At 30.1% G+C, this 20,180-nt stretch overlaps 1 protein-coding gene across 2 annotated transcripts in view; it reads left to right on the forward strand.

The window, feature by feature from the left end:
- SMC5 (structural maintenance of chromosomes 5) overlaps positions 1-20,180 on the forward strand; it is a 265,998-nt gene that overhangs the window by 172,350 nt on the left and 73,468 nt on the right. For both annotated transcript variants that reach the window (XM_085816785.1, XM_085816786.1), the window contains exon 18: positions 11,550-11,672. In XM_085816785.1, coding sequence (XP_085672911.1) covers positions 11,550-11,672 — 123 coding nt within the window. The remainder of the gene's footprint in view (positions 1-11,549; positions 11,673-20,180) is intronic.

The raw sequence follows: 20,180 nt of genomic DNA on the forward strand, positions 1-20,180 counted from the left end.
TTTTCATCCTCATTGTAAATTAGTTCTGTAAATTGATCTGTTATTTAAAATTAAAATTTAAAAAAAAAAATATTGTAACTGTTTTCCATGCTTGAGTTTTGAATTTATGAGTATTAAATACTGAATTTCTTATATTTTAAATTTCAAGTCTCATTTCCTCTTTAAGATTATGCAGTTGTGTATATATGTAATTAAATGGGTGCTTATTTTTGTTTCTTAAAATGTGCTTGAAAAGTGCTTATAGATGCTTGTTTTTTAACTAAAACGAGGCTTCTAACCCTGGCTTAGTTAATAAGCCAAATGACAGGAAGACTTGAAAAGCTCTTAGAGGTAATATAATTGGCTATGAAATGCCCAAAGAGATTGATTGCACAGATAAGCTATAATACTCTTTAACACTCAAGTAACCAAAATTGCTTATAAAGTTTAATGTAGTAATCACTGCAAAAATCACTGTGGTAAAACTTTCTGCAGCATATTAAATTCAATTATTAGTGGATCATGGCTGCTCACAACCTCCTATATATACAATGTTTCAATGTAAAGGAAAGACATCTCTAGAACCTTCTAGAAAAATCACTGTTAGTCCATTGAAAATTTATTTTTTGGAAGCCTTCTAAATGTCTTCAAGCTGGTGAGAAACCACCAATTTCTTCGATATCTGTGGTATTGTTTAGGTTATCTTTAAAATTCAAGCATCAGTAAAATAAAAAATTAAAAATTTGACAAAATAATACATTGAATAACATACACTGGTCATCATAACATTAGAACAGCAACCTGGCCTTCAAGCAGGCATAACACCTTTCAAAAACCTTTCCTTAAATAGCACTTCTTTCTACCTAATTTGCTAGCTTATCAACATTCTGGCAAGAAAGCATAGTGAAAACGGGACTGAAAGGAAAGATTCCTTAACTAAAAATTAAATTAATGAAAAATTAAATAAAGAACTTAAATTCTAACTATCCAAAATTTCCAGAGCCAAACTCTTACGATAACATGAGATTTACAAAAGTTCTTTTGCTTGTGACGTAAAAATAGCTTGTGACAGAAGATTACAGGTAACAATGAACCTATAATAAAATATAGAAAATCTAGCCTAATGGCTCACAGGATAATTTAACGTGCAGGAGGACAGATAAAAGTCGGTGGAAAGCAAGCCTTATATGGCTAGAAGCATTCAGTGCCACAGAATCTAATCACTACTAATTCAAAATAGCAACCTGGCCTTCAAGCAGGCATAACATGCTCTAAAATCACCTGCATAAATCTTCTCTTAAATAGTACTTCTTTCTACCTCATTTGAATACAGACGTGCTAGCTTATTAACATTTTGGCAAGAAAGCGTGGGCTTCTTACTTAAAAAATAGCCATTAAAAATCGATTTTTGCTGAAGAAGGAATAGGGGAAATATATCAGAGTTTGTTATTGGAACGCATGTGGAGTCGTGTCTGCCTTTGGGGGGGGAAGTAGAATTACAGTGGAAAAGGCAGGGAAGGGGAGAGAATGGGTTGTGGAAGATTCATCCAGTGGCAGAGAAGTAAGACTATTCCAGAGTTGCCAACTCTCCCGATTTAGGCGGGAGACTCCCGATTTTCGACCGCTCTCCCGCCAACCCGATTTACAATATATTTCTCCCGACTTTTTCTTATTCTTAATATTTCTCACGATTTTTATGGTACTTATCTTAATACTTCGTTATATGAACAAAAAAAAAAGTGATTTTGGACGTCTGAAAGCAACTGAATTTTCTCTAGATTATATCTAAAATGAAACCTTGCGAATCAGATGAGAATTTCTGCTTTGCGATTGACAGCATACGTATCCAGAAACTTTGTTCTCCAGTTGTCCAATGGGCATCGAGCTCCACTGCGTGTCATCTGGCATCTGGCCAATGAGTACAAAGCAAGATCAAGGCCATTGGCCGTTCTTTGGATGTTCTTTCGCTATTTCGTTCATCTTGTCCTGAGTTGTGTGAGTACACGTGCCTTTAGGAAATAGTTTTAGAAATTATCGTCTTTTGATATGTCTGCGAGAAAGGTGAAATACTCGTGCACGTTTCAAAAATCGTACACAGTTGACTTTCCTTCCATTATTTCTTCAAGGAAATGTAATAAATTTGCGAGGTGTACCATCTGTCGTTGCGATTTTTCGATTTCGCTTGGTGGAAGGGCAGATGTTCTCAAACATGTGCGTACACAAAAACACAAGGACAACATGAGTTGTTTTGAAAAAACGAAAAATTAAATTTTTCTTCGGAAACAAAAGACCAAAAAGTGATTAATGCAGAATGTCTGTTCTCTGCCTTTTTACTGGAGCACAACCTGCCACTGAATGCATCGGATCACGCTGTAGCTTTATTTAGAAAAATGTTTCCCGATAGTGAAATCGCTAAGAAATACTCAAGTGCAAGGACCAAAACAAGTGCAATTGTTAAAGAAATGGGTTTGAAAAATAAATCTTCAGTTATTGATTGCATTAAAACAGCTCCGTTCTGCCTCTCTACGGATGGAAGCAATAATACCAATTCAAAACTGTATCCAATTGTTGTTTCTTTTTTTAATCCAGAGTCTTCAGAAATTGAGTGCAGTTTACTTTCCGTCCCCACTTTAGAAGGACATTCGACAGGCTTTAATATACCACAGCTAATTATTAAAACTTTAAAATAAAATGCAGTCCCTCTGGATAATTGCTTAGCGCTTGGTGCTGATAATGCACCAGTAATGGTAGGCTTGAAGACTGGTGTTGCAGGCATCTTAAGAAAGGCAAATTCAGATTTGCAGATTATGAGGTGCACCTGTCAGCTCTTAAATTTAGCAGCTGAAAAAGGGGCAGCTTCTTTACCATTAAATGTGGATGAACACATTGTTGATATTTATTATTATCTTGAAAGGAGTTCTAAAAGAAAAGAAAAATTGAAACAGTTCCAACAGCTGCATAATACTGAAATGAGAAAAATTTTGATTTTTTTGTAATTTCTGCATCATTCAGCAATTCAACTGGCAATTCTCAAAATAATACTGCAAAATATAAGCGTAAAGCTGATACAAATTTCTCTCTCAAAAAAAAAAAAAAAAAAAAAAAAAAAAAAAAATTTGCTCAACACACGAAACATTTTCCGATTACTGTAAGTTTATCTTGTGAAGAACGAATATTTATGTTTTTTTCTTCGGACCTTAACAAAGCTTTTTGCTTTTTTTTTACAATTCATTTTGCCATCATTCGATGTTCTGAACACAATTCTACAAAGCAGAATTCCATTAATTCATGTTTTGCAATCAATGATTTATGATCTGTTTAAAGACATTTTATCAAAGTTTGTAAAACCAGTCTGTGTTTTGTCTTGTAATTCTATATATGATGTGATTTATGGTGAAACAGAAAATCAGAAGGAAGATGAAGATTTGGTAATAGGAGCTGCAATTACAAAAGTAGTGGAAGAACTTAAGACAAAAATAAGTTTTATCTCCATGTTAGAAATTACTTCTGTCAAGTATGTGATTACACACTACATAAATTTCCAGTCAACGATGAAGTGATTTTGCATGCTAAAGTTGCTGATGTTTCTGCTCTAGCAAATTAAATCTTTTTTTGATATAAGGTATTTTTTGAACAGATTTCCTGTGTTACTTCGTTTAGTCATGAAAGATGATGATATTGATGTTGCTACTGATATACTGCAGTGGCAATTTTGCAGTTTACAATTAGAAAACTTGGATGAAGTTATAAAATCAGCTAGGATTGACACCCAGTGGAGGTTAATTGGAAAATTGAAAGGTGCTGATGGAATTTTAAAATATAGTGAACTCTCTAGAATTATGTTGGCCATCTTGACAGTTCCCCATAGTAATGCAGAGTGTGAGAGGATTTTCAGTGTTGTTGCGAAAACGAGGACTAAATTTAGATCTAATATTAGTGATGACACATTAGAAAAACTTTTATTAGCAAAAGCAGGCCTACGTGGCAATTGCTATGAACAAAATTATGAAGTTTCTTTCTTAACGAGAGCAAAATCTGCCACTGTCCATAACATTTGTATGAAACTGATTAAAGTGCCTTTTTTTCTTTTTTTCTTTTCTTAAAACGATGAAAGTAATAAAAATGTTTTTTATGTCTAAGGTATTTTTGTTTTGCTTGCTAAAAACTATATTTTTATCATTTAAAAAGTCTTTTTAACATTGTGAAAAATCTCCTGATTTCTTAAAAAAATCTCCTGATTTTTGAGTGTCATAGGTTGGCAAGTATGCTATTCAAACTGATGAGAATACTGATTCGAAAGAGAGAAGAATGTTATTGTTATGAGATCCTGTTTAGGGTGAATAAGGCACATAGGTTCGTTCAAGGGAAAGAATGTAAACAAAATAAAGTTCACAGAAAGCATCTGAGTGGTCTTTTATGTGGGAACAGCACCAAACTATGTACAATGACAAGGCCATCCAAACTATATATAATGACATTAAAATATTATATTAACTGTCAAGAATTTCAAGGTATCCTGGTTCAAAAAACACTAATTCAAATCACACATAACATCAAGATAAATGAACATTACAAATCAGATTTCTAAACTGCCAAGTTTATTCACGTCTAACACACATTCAACTGGTGGTGCCAGATCCAAGAACAAGAAGTATATATACATCATGAAAGATTTGCGCCCCTTTGGCGATTAAAATATATTTCCACGTAAAATTTCTTACGCACTGGGCCCGGCTGAACTGTAGTTCAGAACAATCAAGATTATCAGTGACTTGAACATTTTCAAGAATTATTTTCAAGAATCATTATGCATTTCAATACAAATTCAAGTTTTTGTAATCAAGAAATGTCAAGAACATGTAAAACTTACCATATGTTTCAAGAATATCAAGTAAATTTTCAAGTAAATTTCCTCAAGAATTATTGTCATAACATTCCTATTCAAGCATCAGGATTTAAATCAAGAATTTATATAACTCAAGATAATTTTAAACAAATAACATTTCAAAATCAAGATTATCATAATTCAACTAAAATACTAAAATTATTACAAAAAACCTGCCCTTTTTTCAGAATTAAATTAAAATTTTAAATGCACTTATATATTTCTACAACCTTAAAATTTTCTAATATATACATTTCTTTAAATATTAAATATACAGTACTTTAAATAGCAATTAAATAAAATAGATACAACAGTAGCATTACAATTACATTTCAGTAAGAAATATACAATCACACAATATTAATACTCTTAGTATTCTAACTTTTCCAAAAGTTATTTAATAATTTTTCACAATATAGGTGAGCTTTTAAAAGAATTTCTTTAGTACTGTACACTTCATGAGTGTATTTGACTTTCCGCATCAGTCGCGAGTTGTAACGCTCACACAGTACACAGTTTCTTATAACACGTTTCACATTTTGTCTGGATCTAATTATCCAGTATTTTTCATGGAGGAGCATGATAGTACTAGCTACATTTGTATGAAGAACTCGTTCATGTGCATCACATACTAGAAGATCTGTAAAATGAGTTTTTGAAGGAATAATTATAGGATGCTTTTCATGAAAACTTAAAATTGATTTTTGTAGTCTTCCTCCTACTAACAAAACTCTTTCCTCGTTTAGAAAAGGATTTAGTTCATAAATGTTTGAGTGTTTTGAAATCAACTGTCCAGAATTTAAACTATTAATTTCATCAGAAAAATGTTCATATTGAACTTCTTTTATCAAATATAATTCTGCGGCAAAAAGTTCTTCTGCTATCAAGGGTCCGGTTTTCTTGTCAGTTTTATTTTTCAGATTGTGAATAAACCTAAATATCCATGCAGTCACTCTAATTGGTCTAATTAATTTACTATAATTTTCAAGATTCAACAGAGAATTAGATTTTTCTGCTATAGATGGCAATATTGTGGTATTATTTATACACCTTTTCTGCTCTAATTCAGCATCAGAAAACTCCATTGTCACGATAAATTTACTAAGCCAAGCACTCACTGATTCAACTAACCAGTCTGGCCCAGACTGCCATAATCTTGAAGACAGCAAATATTCGGCTGAACATCCTCGAGATAAAATGTTTGCTGGATTGGACTTCCCATTACAATGTCTCCAGTTATTTGGGCAAGTTAATGATTGTATTTCAGATACTCAATTTTTTACAAACATTTTCCATCATTCAGGAGCACTATGAATCCACTGAACCACTATCATACTGTCAGTCCACAGATAAATATTTTCTTCATGAATTGATAACAGCTCTTTTAAATTTTTAGCAAGTCTTGCCGATGTTAATGCTTTTAGCAACTCTAACCTTGGAAGTGTGAGGTTTGTTTTATTGGCACAATTCTAGATTTTGCCATAATGAATGAATGCTACCTGTCCTTCTTCAACTGACCTAAAATATGCAACTGAACCATACGCTTTAATAGATGCATCACAAAATAAATGAAGTTCGATACCCTTATTTTGATTCAATTTGCCGAGGAAATATTATTCTCAAGAAATTTCAAATTTCTTTAACTTTTCAATTTCACCGCTCCACTCGGACCACAACTGCTTACATTCAGTTGGAACTTCATCGTCAAATTCTAAACCCAACTGCCAAAGGTTTTGCATTATGAATTTTGCACGTAATACAAATGGCGCCAAGCAACCTACTGGATCGAAAATAGTAGCAGTCACCTTTAATATGTTTCTTTTTGTGGTTTTTCTACAACTATTTAATGTTTCGCACAAGTTGTCTATGTTCAAGGAAATTACATCTTTACTCGTACACCAGTTAAGCCCTAATACTTTTAAAGAACTATTTAGTTCATTTTCTGATTTAATTATTCTACAATCATCTCAAAGTTTCTTTAGTTTCTCGGAATTTGTATTAAACTGACGCAAATTCATTCCACATCTTTAAGCACAATAGGCTCCAGTACTTAACCTGTTCCACAGAATCTGCACCATAGAAAACATCATCTACGTAGATCGAACAGTTCAACATCTAAAAAATATCTGAATTTTCTAACTCTATTTTCTTTATATGCTTTTTTATAGTGCACACCAGAATGAAAGGGCTACATGACACACCAAAAGGAATGCGAGTCATTCTATAATGTTTCAAATTGTAATTATTATCAAAGTATAAAAACCGTAATACATCTCTATCAATTTCAGAGATTCCAATCTAGAGAAAGGCCTTTTCAATGTCTGCTGAGAACGCATGTTTTTATTGTTTGAACTGCAATATCAAGTTCAAAACAGAAGGATTCAAATTTGGGCTAGGCATCAAACAGTTGTTTAGAAATACCCCATTACACTTCGAAGCTGCTAAACACGATACGGACTTTAGTTTTTGATACATTTTTTCTTACAACTGGAGAATGTGGCATGTAATACATTTTACTACTAACACAACTTTCAATTTCGCACTTTTCAATTATTTCATTTTTTAACTGTTCATTTATTATGCTATCATAATTCGCCCTAAGCCATTCATCACTTTTTAGTTTATTAACCAAAGATACTAGACATTGCTTGGCATTTTCTAAATTATTACTTAAGTTTGCATGATGTGATTTCCATAACAAACGTGCTACATATCTGCCATTAGTAAAATGAAATTCTTTTTCAAATTTCTCAATGACTGATTTATCGTCAGGATTCTCGTTCTCCTCTAAACCCAAATGGTCCAGCGTCCAAAACCTTCGCAAACAGTCATTAACTGAATTATTATCTTCCTTCAAGCAATGAGAAGCACAAGTTGTAAAAATACAGGCACTAGACTGATCACCTTCTAAAGATCCAACTAAGGACCAACCACATATAGAAGGCACCACAAATAATTTATTAGTTATTCTTTTCTTTTCGCCTGTTTGCACTTCCCAACATGAATCAGATCCTAACAATATTTTTATTTCACCTGCTTCACCATTATCGGCTAATTTTAGATTTTCTGATTTTAATATTTCTAAAATGTTTTTTGGGGGAATTTTTATGATCGCTCCAGAAATTGTATCTGTAACAAGAGCTTCAATAGTGATTGAGTCATTAGGGCAATGCAGTTGCGCACGTACAATTTTTTTAAATTTAGAATGTGGTTTTTTTTTCGTTTTAGTGAAAGTTTATTCCTTTGCACTGAACGTGGCAGGATTAACGTTCAGAATACTTGTGTATGTGCTTCACCAGGAAAGTGAGTTACTAAATTTGGAATTAACCATTTGAAGCCTGCACCAGGTAAGAGAATAAAATTACTTTTGTTGTTATTATGGCAGACAATATTATTAAATTGAAATCTACTAGAAAAGTCATGAGACAAGCTATTTATAAAATAATAAATGTACTAGAACCTGAAATTAAAAAAGACATTTGGGATAAGAATATGGTAGAAGAAAATGTGTTTTTGCTTACTTCTAAACAGTCTGCGTTGAAAGAAATTAATGAAAAAATATTGGATTGTTTTAAAGGGGATGAGTCTGAAATTTCAAGGTAATTTGAACAACATTATATTCTATTAGTCTACCTTGGCTATATCCAAATGAAAAATATATAACCTTTCTTTCCTTAAAGTCCTTAATTTTAGTTCTTTAGCCAGATCAGATCTAATAAATTACCTCTGTGAGCCACCATCAATTAAGATTCGTACTATTTGGCTTCTAGTATTATCTGTATCTGAAGCGTAAACAGTGCAAAGTTTGTAAATATACACCTTTATCAGCAGCTTCAGAAACAGTCTTAGAGTTAAACGACAGGGATGCAACTACATTCTGCTTAGAATCTGATATCGTCACTACTTTCTGTTTAACATCTGAAACTGCTTCCACTTCAGGAAGATTATTTTTACAAAATAGCTTTTTATGATTTAAACCATTACACAACTCACAAGGTTGAAGTTTCATTTTACATCTGGAAGATACATGGCCTCTCTTAAAACATGTGTAACGACGTCCATGGCATTTTAATATCGCTCTTTTTTGCTCATTTGTTTTCTCACATTTTCCTACATCATTTGTATTTTGATTACAATAGAAACAATACGGCTTAGTCACTGTAGCTAAGGCCTAAGCAGTAGGAACACTTGCCCCTAAGTAATTATTTTTATTCTGCTTAACACCGTAATTTGTGTCTCTTTTCTTTGAGTTTATTATTAAATTAGAAGCTTCCCGACTGTCAACTTCCAATCTAATGAATTCGAGAAGTTCTGTTAGGCTATATTGCAGTTTAGAGTTTCTTTTTCTATTAAACTCCAGATTCATATCGTCTGGCAAAAGCTTTAAAATAACAGGTCCTAAAAGGGTTCGTAAGCTTCCGACACAATACTTAATGAATTTAAACTTCTTATATTGATTTCACAGGAATCATATAGTGTTCTTAATGTGCTTTCACATTGGACGAACTTCTAACCGGTTCAAGATTCAAGAGTTTATTCATGTGTGAAGATATTACCAAATCTGTTCGTCCAAATCTTTTTTTAATTAAACTTATAGAGGCATCATAATTTTCATTAGATAGTGCAAACCCGGATACTGCACTTAAAGCAGGTCCTGCAAGTAAGGATTTAAGATAGGTAAACCTCTCGACCTTTGTTAACTCATTATTATTACCAATAGCATTTTCAAAGGAATTATAAAATTCCAAAAATAAACTAGGACCACCATAATATTTAGGAATTGAAATTTTAGGTAACCGAATGTTTGTTTTCGACCTTTACGTCAGCAGTATGAATACCAGGCGATTCACTTTCAATGCTTACTATCTGAGAATTTAAATTAGGTTTCTTTTTAGCCCTAAAAATACATAAACTCATTTTTTCATCATACTCTAACACAGTATTACATTCTTTCTCAATTTCAGACTCATCCCCTTTAAAACAATCCAATATTTTTTCATTAATTTCTTTCAACGCAGACTGTTTAGAGGTAAGCAAAAACACATTTTCTTCTACCATATTCTTATCCCAAATGTCTTTTTTAATTTCAGGTTCTAGTACATTTATTATTTTAGAAATAGCTTGTCTCATGACTTTTCTAGTAAATTTCAATTTAATAATATCGTCTGCCATAATAACAACAAAAGTAATTTTATTCTCTTACCTGGTGCAGGCATCAAATGGTTAATTCCTAATTTAGTAACTCACTTTCCTGGTGAAGCACATACACAAGTATTCTGAACGTTAATCCTACCGCGTTCAGTGCAAAGGAATAAACTTTCACTAAAACGAAAAACACCGCATTATAAATAAAAAAAATTGTACGTGCGCAACTGTTGGGCGCCAAAAACATAAAATATTATATTAAATGTCAAGAATTTCAAGATATCCTGGTTCAAAAAACACTAATTCAAATCACACATAACATCAAGATAAATGAACATTACGAATCAGATTTCTAAACTGCCAAGTTTATTCACGTCTAACACACATTCAACTGGCGGTGCCGGATCCAAGAACAAGAAGTATATATACATCATGAAAGATTTATGCCCTCTTTGGCGTTTAAAATATATTTCCACGTGAAATTTCTTACAGACATCATAGGAAATATTTTTTTTAAGTGCACCTAAGTGCTGCATGAGTAGAAATGCAGTGGTGTTTCTTCTAGAAATTATGGTACATATTTAATTTGAATAATTTTTGAACAAAATATAACTTAAATTTTTATTGCATTTTAGACTTTTTAAGTTTTTAGTAGTAATTCTAAAAGTCTTAGATTTTATCAGTTTCATTCTGTTTGTTAACAACTTTTAAATCTGAGTTAGAAAATTTAATATTTGAATAATAAACATGGGTTTAATCCTAGTATACGGTATACATGGGATTTGGTGACATTATGAACGGGGTTTTTGTGAAGAACAGTGAACGAGTCATTTTGGTGTTGCTGACAATTTTCAAAATCGCTCCAAGACCATGCTGTATACTAGGATTTTATCTAAACATGTTCCTTAAGATAATAATCTCCCTTAAATTAAGAAAGTTTACTCTTTTGAGAGTTTCTAGGAAATATCAAATACTGCAAGAATATCATTACTGCTTATCATCATTCTTCCTCATTCCAATAATGGCTTTTTAGAATTAATGAAGCAATAAAATGAATTCCCCTCCCCAGTTTTTAACTCAGCAAGAAGAAATTTTGTTTCTATTTTTATTGCAAATGAACAAATAGAATTTTCCTTTCTCTCTCTCTTTTTTTTTTTTTTTTTTTTTAAATATATGTGTGTTTATTATATTCATAAAATATTATCTAATTAGTGTATTTTAATACCAGTTGTTCATTACTCAATTTTGTTTACCATGATTATTGTAAGTTATGTATTATAATTTAGAGGATATACACAATTCTAAGTGGTTGAAACATATTGCAAGTAAATTAAATTTTCCTTACCCATTTAATTCCTTTTAAAAATGTGTTATAAATTTTTTGTCCAGGAAAAAAGCGAAAAGATCGCAAATAAAGTTTTTGACATATAGCTATTATAAAAAGAAAGTAGATACATGCACTTTTGAAATTTTTTAATGTGATCTTGCTTTTTTCATTGTTTATATTATTTAAGATTTATGATTAATTTATTTTTTACAGGAATCACTTGTAGTACAAAAAGACATAATAAAAGTTACACTCAAGTTGATAAAAGAATTAAAAAAGCATGATACTATAAAAGCAGAGTTGGAAAACATTGCAAATAATTTAAGAATTGCTAATGTAAGTTACTTCCTTTATTTAACAGGCTCTATTTTAGAATTAGATCTTTGAAAGTAATGTTATATGTAATCTTCATTTTACAGTTTAATTTTACTGAAGCATATATAATTTTATGAGCAGCATATATACTTCACTATAGAAAACAGACATTTTTTTATAAATAGATGTTGATCTTATCAACATCTGTCTAAAATAAATCTGTTCCTAGTGGGGTACATATGTTGCTTAGTAATAAACATTTCACCCTTTTTTTATGACATTTTGAGACACCCTCAAAACTCAGCAAAGTATGTTATTTCTGTATAAAAACAATAAAAAATATGAAAAAAGATGAAAATATTTATAAAAAACAAACTAATTTCAAACTTTTTTTTTCATAGCATTTTAACCCCTTAACTTCTGCAGAAAATATACAAGGGGGGGGGAATGAATGCAACTTTTGCTGTCTAAAAACTGTTTACTTTCACAAAATAAAGAATGAAAGAAAAAATGAAAATACAAAATTTAATGTTTAGAGTAAAAGTATAATAAAAAATGTAAGTATAATAGAAATTATGTTTGTATAATAAAAAATTATGTATAACCCTCCAAAATAAATAATAATAATAATAAAAAATTCCCCAAAATGAAGTTACGATCAATTTATTTTTAGACCAGTAAAGTGCAATATCAGGTTTCAGTGTTATGCCTTGTAAAATCAGTATAAAGAAGCATATTTCTTGTGAATTGGTTAGATGCCACAATTTTGTTCATGATTTGTCTTTTGCAGGATGTTGGTTCATATACTGGTCTGCAAAATGGTTAGTTTAAGTAACAATATGAAGGACAAGCAGCTTATCAGTAAATAATTCAAAAAGGGATAAATGGATTTGAAACATCCATTATATCTTTCTTTATTCCTGGCATGGACTACAAACAGTAAACGACAATGGAAGATACAGAACATTTTACTGAATCAGAAACACGAGCAATAATCACGAAGTCAATTTCTTTCACAACCACCTATTACAAAAAGCAACTACTGCAAACAGTAAACGAAAATGGAAGACACAGAATAAAAAAAAATACGTTCTACTCAAACAGAAACATGAGCAATAACCCACAGTCATTACTTTTACCGTTTCAGAAACATCCCCCTCTCATTTTCTCTGAAATAGTATCCTGCTTCGCATACTATATCAAGGTCATTGTGGTGCTGCATTCCAAAGCTTTGTGAATAATTTTACTAGTAGCAGCGCAAAGCAAATGATAGTATTTCGGAATATTACACTCTTCCGAAACACCCCGGGGCTGTTAATGCATCATCTCAGCAAGGCGTATAGGCTGAGCAAGGCACATATATATATATATATATATATGCCCATGGCAGTTAAAGGGTTTAGGTATTTTTAAAAATCTGAAATTATAACACAGAAAAAGATTAAAAATATTTATAAAAAATAGAAACACTAAAAAATTATACATTTTAAAGATTCTTTTTCTATTTCATATGAATGTTCTCCACCAATCATACCTTTATAGTTGAATATGTAATTTCCTTTATTAATTTTCTTGATTGCATTGCCAGAAAGTTTTCCATGACATTATGAAAAATAATACATTTTATCTTCATTTATCTACTTCTATTTTTACTATACTGGATATCTCCAAATTTAGTTTTGAATTTTTGTATCCCAGGCTTTAAATCTTTAAATTTTAGAGTTTTAGTACAATATCTGAGATTATTGAATTCATCCATTTATTTAGTTAAAACTTAAAAAAAAAAAAAAAAAAAAAAAAAAAAAAAAAAAAAAAAAAAAAAAAAAATTTAGGTCTCAGTATATTTATTAATAAACATTTCTTTTAAGATTTGCATATATATGTGAGATAATATAATAATATAATAAAAATTCTCTCATAATATATTTCAATGAAAAATTCCGCACTTGTTTACATAAATTTGGATTATATCTATCTACTTTTACTTTCTGTTCATGTTTATTAAAAAAATCTTCTCAGATTTTGATGTTTACTGGATTTTGACGGCATATAAGATGCACTTTTTTCTCTAAATTTGGTCTCAAAAAAGTTATCTGCATCTTATACGTGAAGGACACAGTCTCATACGTGAAGGTAATTGCATTCAATAATTGTTTATTTGGCTTTTACGAAACGTGAGAACTAAAAGAAACCACGCTATTGAAACTTTTTTTCCTTGTGTGTGGCCGTCTAAATAAGGGTGCATCTTATATGCCATTAAATACGGTAATTATTTCATCCCAATAAACTGCACTTTTTAAATCTTTAATATATAACAAAATTACCATAAACAAAAGACTCATCTGGGCTTTTTAATTAGCTTTAATTAAGAAAACACAATTAAAATGAAACTTTAAACTTAAGGGTGTTATAATTACACATTTAAGTTGCAAAATAAATAAATCTCGGAGGGTACCATGCTTAGTCCTTGATTCCAGTACACTGGCTGAAAGCTGTTGTCTTTTTTGACCAATGTTTTCCCTGGTGCCTGCTAGGTGGTGCTCATTAAGCCATGGGGTTACATCCTCTGGCTCGCTGAAGAGCCAGAAATATGTTTCTTTGGTCTGCCTTGTCTCCGAAGATGTGTTACAGTCCCTTTATATCTCCTGAAACAGTCAGTTCATAAGCACGTAAGGCTGCTGAGCTATGGTAAATCCCAAGGACTTTATCTGGCTTAGCTGGATGAGCAATATCATACATAGTGTGTGAACGATTGTTATCACTAAATAAGGTCCTTCATATTTAGGCATGGAATTTTTATGCTTTCTATTTTGTGATATGCAAATAGGATGTAATGTCACCCATACTCTATCACTTGGTTCGTAAGAAGCCTTTTGATGTCGATGACCATAATATATATTTTTTTTCTTGTCATACTCTTCATTAAATCAGGATGATTCATCAGCAGCATAGAATCAGGATGATTCTCTTCAAGCTTCATTGAATCAGGATGATTCATTCAAAACTCCATAGAATCAGGATGATTCTCTTTGTACTTCATTGAATCGGGATAATTCATCAGCAGCTTAGAATCAGGATGATTCTCTTCATACTTCATTTAATTGGGGTGATTCACCTCAAACTTCATTGAATCGAGATGATTCATTGCACAGTATAGAATCAGGATGATTCACTCAAAATGTCCTTAATCGGGATGATTCACTTCTAACTTCATTGAATCGGGATGATTCTCTTCATAATTCATTGAATTGGGATGATTCTTTTCAAAACTCCATTGAATCAGAATGATTCATTGCACAGCATAGAATCAGAATGATTCTCTTCATAGTTCATTGAATCTGAATGCTTCATTCAACAATGGAGAATCAGAATGTTTCTAGAAAAGTTCACTACATGGAAGTTGGATGTCCCCCTGATTCTATGCTGTAGTTTTGAATTTTTGCAATAAGCGATTTAGTTGAGTACGTCGTTTTGCATGTAGATGTTTACCTTTGTCACTTCAAAGATTAGCTAACATGGATGTTTCAAAACTTAATTGAAAATTAATAGAATTTTTTGTCTACGTGCGTAATTAGCTCTTCAAGTTTAATCACTTTTAAATTATCTGAGATGGGCAGACCCAGTTCTGTGGCTAACACTTGTAGATACTTTTTTCTGGCTAGTCCCCAAAATGCATGTTATTGTACTTTCAATGTCCATTGAAAAGTTCAATATTTGTTTGAAGAAAAATTTTTTGTTCAGAAATTTTATGAATTTCTTAATTACCCTTAACAATTATATAATATATGAAAAACAACATCGAACAAAATCATTAATCTGAGATTACTTTGAAAATTAAACTAACATTTTACAAAGATTGGTGCACTTGCTAATGGACAATAAAATACACAAATTTAGTAAACATAAAATCCCCAAAATAGAATTTAACTTTGATAAATCTTCTATTAGTAATGCCTGTGATGTCTACAAAATTCTAAATGCTCTAAGAAATTAATTTTCGACTATAGTTCTCCTTGAAAAACACAATTAGATGTATAAGTTGTTTTCAATTATTACAAAATAGTAATTAAAAATTTTTATTAACTCACAATTTGAAAATGCAGCAAGTATTAGAATGCCTTTTCAGAATAACAGCAACTAAAATATTAATTCAATAGAAGTATTCTTATAGAATAAAAAAACATTAGTGGCACAGTTTAAATAATATATTAGATAAAACCCTTTTCACTTTTTAATCATTTCTATTTTCAAAGAGGGAAAAAAAATATTTGTTAATATATTTTGTAACTAATATATAACCGGGAGTATATATCAGTCAGAATAAAAATAACATTTTGCTACGTAAACACTTTTCATTCAGAACTGAAATAAAATTTTACTTGTGTTGACTTCCAATGAAAACAAAATTAATTAATCTTCAATTAGAACATAGAATTAAAAAACAGGAAATTTAAATAAAAATAAATTATTTAAAACAATGTAAGACAATATAAATTCTTAAAGTGCAACATATCTAAAAGGAAACAGCTTAATACTTTATGTATGGTTCTGTTTCGTTTTTAATGACATATTCCATTCCATATTATTAAAGTATTAACAATGTTATAGTTAGCATTTTATTTTGCTTATTAAGTGAAAATCTGATATCTTATTTAAGTTAAATGCTTATTAAGTGAAAATCTCTTATCTTCTTATTAAGTTAAATGCTATTAAATGAAAATCTCTTATCTGTTATCTTCAGGTGAGGATGAAACCGATACTTCATGTTATTCAAAATCTTTGATGAATATTAAATTAGCTTTGATTTCCAAAATAATCTTCAGGTGAGGACTTCGCTGGTGGAAGTAGTACTTAAAACCTGAAAAACAATACGAGTCAAAGTCCTGGAGTCTTAAACTAAACATGGTTTTTTCCGCAACTGGATAAATCATTTGAGCCACACGTTGGGTGGCCAACTATAACCAAACTACCATAAAGAACAGTCTCACCTGGGCTTTTTAATTAGCTTTAATTAAGAAAATACAATTAAAATAAAACATTACACTTAAGGACATTATAATTACATGTTTAAGTTACAAAATAAATAAATTTCGGGGGACAGCATGCTTAGTCCTTGATTCCAAGTTGGTGCTCATTGAACGATGGGGTTACAAATAGTATTTTCTGATAGTTTTTTATTTCTAGAAACTAATTTCATATTAAAAAAAATTTAAATAAAATTATTACTTTAATATTTGATATTCTGAAATTGTATCCCAATTTATTTTATCTTTATTATCTAAAATGAATTTTTCAGACAATACTTTATATCTAGATATAATATCCTAACTAATGAGATTTCCATGTATTATTGTAAATGGTTTAGATAATTTCTGATAAGCTGAAATATTATCCAAAAAACTTTGTATTCACTGATGAAAGGTTCAGATAATTTTTGATATCTGAAAAACAAATCCCAGTGAACAGCATTTTAAAAATTTCTAATTAAATCTACAGTTAAAACAGTGTACATAGGAACCTCGACCCAATTAACATCCATTTATTTAGGACTATTATTCAGGCTTCCAGTCTAATACTTCAATTTTTTAATAATGTTGAACCAAAATACTTCTTTTTGGCAGAAATTTTAATGTTAGCAAATCATCTTTATTAGCATGCCCCCCCAGTCTTTAGTTAACCTTCCAGCACGCGTGTATGTGCAAAATTTTACTACAAATTCAGTTTTTAATGTACATTTTTCGCATATCGAAGCTGATATGTCTGAATGTCATTTTTATTCCTTCTTTCTACCCTTCCCCACATCATGAAATGTGCCAACAGGAAATCATTTGACTTTTTTTTTTTTTTAAACTGAGCTTTTGTGCTACGTGGCAACTTTTTCATAAAAGTTACGACACACGCGTGGCCGTGTTTTAAAATTCAGAAAGTATTTTTTTCTCAAATATTTTGTCATTTTATGTTATTAATTGCCGTGCATTATTTTAATTTGAATGCATTTGGCTCTGTAAATTTTATATCGGTTTTTATGGGGGGGGGAAATGTGCAACCAGCTGATTTTGCTCGGATTCTTCAAGAATTATCTGATGAAGAAAAGGAAGACAAGGAAACCTTTGGATGGGAGAACAATAGTGATTTCTATTCCTTCTTTTCTTTTATTTCTATTTTTTAGAAATAAATAAAAACATTAAAGTTAGTTTAAAGTGCATTTTTGTAACCAATAAGAAGTAAATTTCCTTGCAGAAGTAAGTAATGCTAAACTGACTTTTTTTCCTACCAAGGTGTTTTCCTTTTTTTTTGTCTATACGTATCTTTGATGAATATTAAAATTAGCTTTGATTTAAAAATATAATTATTAAATAATAAATTAAAAATTTTCTGTAATGAAATGCATCATTGCGTTTCCATCTCACTAAAATAAGAACTTAAAAATAATTGACTTATATTTGAATGTGATATGATTTGTATTTTGCAATAATAAGATTAACGTTTTATTTCTTAACAAATTTATTATCAATATTCACTCATTTCTGTCGTTTTTCGTGCCCAAAACGGTAAAATAACGGATGTTGTAAAAAACATGACACACGCGTGCTTATGTAAAATTGCCAAGCATGCGTGCTGGAAGGTTAAAGCTATAGTCAAAATTAAATTATTTTGGTGAATTCTAATATAAGCTGTGGCATAAGATGTCTTTTGATGAGTAGCTGTATCTATTAAAATAATGTGATTTTAATATTTCCTTCTATTAAAAATTTAGAATGACTGTTCAAAATTCCATATTTTGTAAATTTTGAAAATTAAAAAATACTCCCTTCATCAAGATCAGTATCAGTGTGAAAAAAACTAGACAAAGTAGTTGCATATAAAAGTATGTTAAGAAAATCTGAATAAATTTCGCTGTTAAAAATGTTATAAAAAACTTTTTTTGTTACAGCATATTGTTCTTTTGTTGGATTTCCAATATTTTCTGTTCTTCTCATTTTTGCATCTATATTTTTGCCTTTAATATGTAAATATTTTCTTCTAATTTTGTTTCTCATTTATTTGATTATCTTCTGAATTTTCTAGTTGCTCCTTCTATAGCTCTAATATGTCTTGCATTTTTTTCAGTAAAATTTTACAAACTGGTATCTAATTTCTTAATTTTTCAATTAATTTCTTTAATTCAAAATAATTGTGTTTTCTATATTTTAATACAAATTCTGTATTAGTAGCATCCTGATTATCATCCGAATTCAAACAATTTTTAAACTTTTATTCTTCACATCCGAATTTCCCCCATCTACTAATTTAAAATGAATACCAGGAAAGCCAATAGGACCTTTTCTTATTTCATCATCGTCAAAAGGTTGATAATTAGCTGCCATTTATTTTGTTTAGTATCCAAAAGGTACAGTATCATAATTATCTAAAATTCTTCTTTTATCAAACTTCAATGTATATGTTTTAGGCATTTCAATTACTTTTATTTTTTTGTCTTTTTTAATTTGAATTTGATTATTTTTTACGTACATGCAATTAGTTTCTGTTGTTATTATTTTGCTTCTTTCTTTAAAATTGAGTTTGGTTTCACATTCATGATACATTTTAAATCCTTTTACTTTTACTTTTTCATAATTAGGATTTGAAATATAGCTATAATCTTTAGAAGCACTGGATATTCAAGATTTTATATATTCATTTGTCAATTCACTTAATAAACATCCTATTTTTAGGCGTTTAGTATTATCATCAAATTAAATTACTTAATCTGTATCATAATATAATACTAACTATATCTCCTAATCTATCTAACATTTTATAAAGTCTTATATTCTAGTAGAAATGGTAGTAAAAGCTTCTGTACATATATTTGTATTAAATTATCTTTCACATATTCATCTTTCATCTTCTAATTCATTTCCACACTATCATCATTCATAAAACTCTTGTTTAAATCCTTAAACTTATCATTTAATATAATTTTATAAAAAATTTTAACAATTCTGTAACATATTCAGTATGTTTCATAATTTTTCTCTGGCCAAATTTATCTCATAAGGAATGTAAACAGATTTTACATATATGTTTCAGATATGCTATCTGCTTTAGATAGTTTTTTGTTTTGATTTATTGTCATGTCAAAAGAATTGTAAAATGTTTGCCACACTTCAGCGTTTCCATAAAATTTACCAATCATAATCTTTGGCAATTTAACATTATAATCAGAACTTTTATTGACACCAGAAATAAATAAATTATTAGTATCATTAGAAAAACCATTAAATACTAGCGGATTATTGCTATTTCTTTTTTCGTTCGATAATTTCGTGCCTCTAAAACTCCATTTCGCAGTTTTTTCTTCGTACTCCAAGGCACTTTCTACTTTGGTTTCAATATCATTAATATCAGTTAATGTTTTAATTTTTTCATCTAATGCTCTCAAAGAAATAGCTTTTAAAATTTCCAGCGATTCTTTTTGGTCTTCAATGTTACCGGTTGTAATTAAGGATTCAGTAGAACATATTACTTTAGTAATGGCTGAATGAA

The sequence above is a fragment of the Stegodyphus dumicola genome, chromosome 5 (genome assembly GCF_044657685.1).
Source record: "Stegodyphus dumicola isolate Sdum_Otavi_A_Nest chromosome 5, ASM4465768v1".
Taxonomy (NCBI): domain Eukaryota; kingdom Metazoa; phylum Arthropoda; class Arachnida; order Araneae; family Eresidae; genus Stegodyphus; species Stegodyphus dumicola.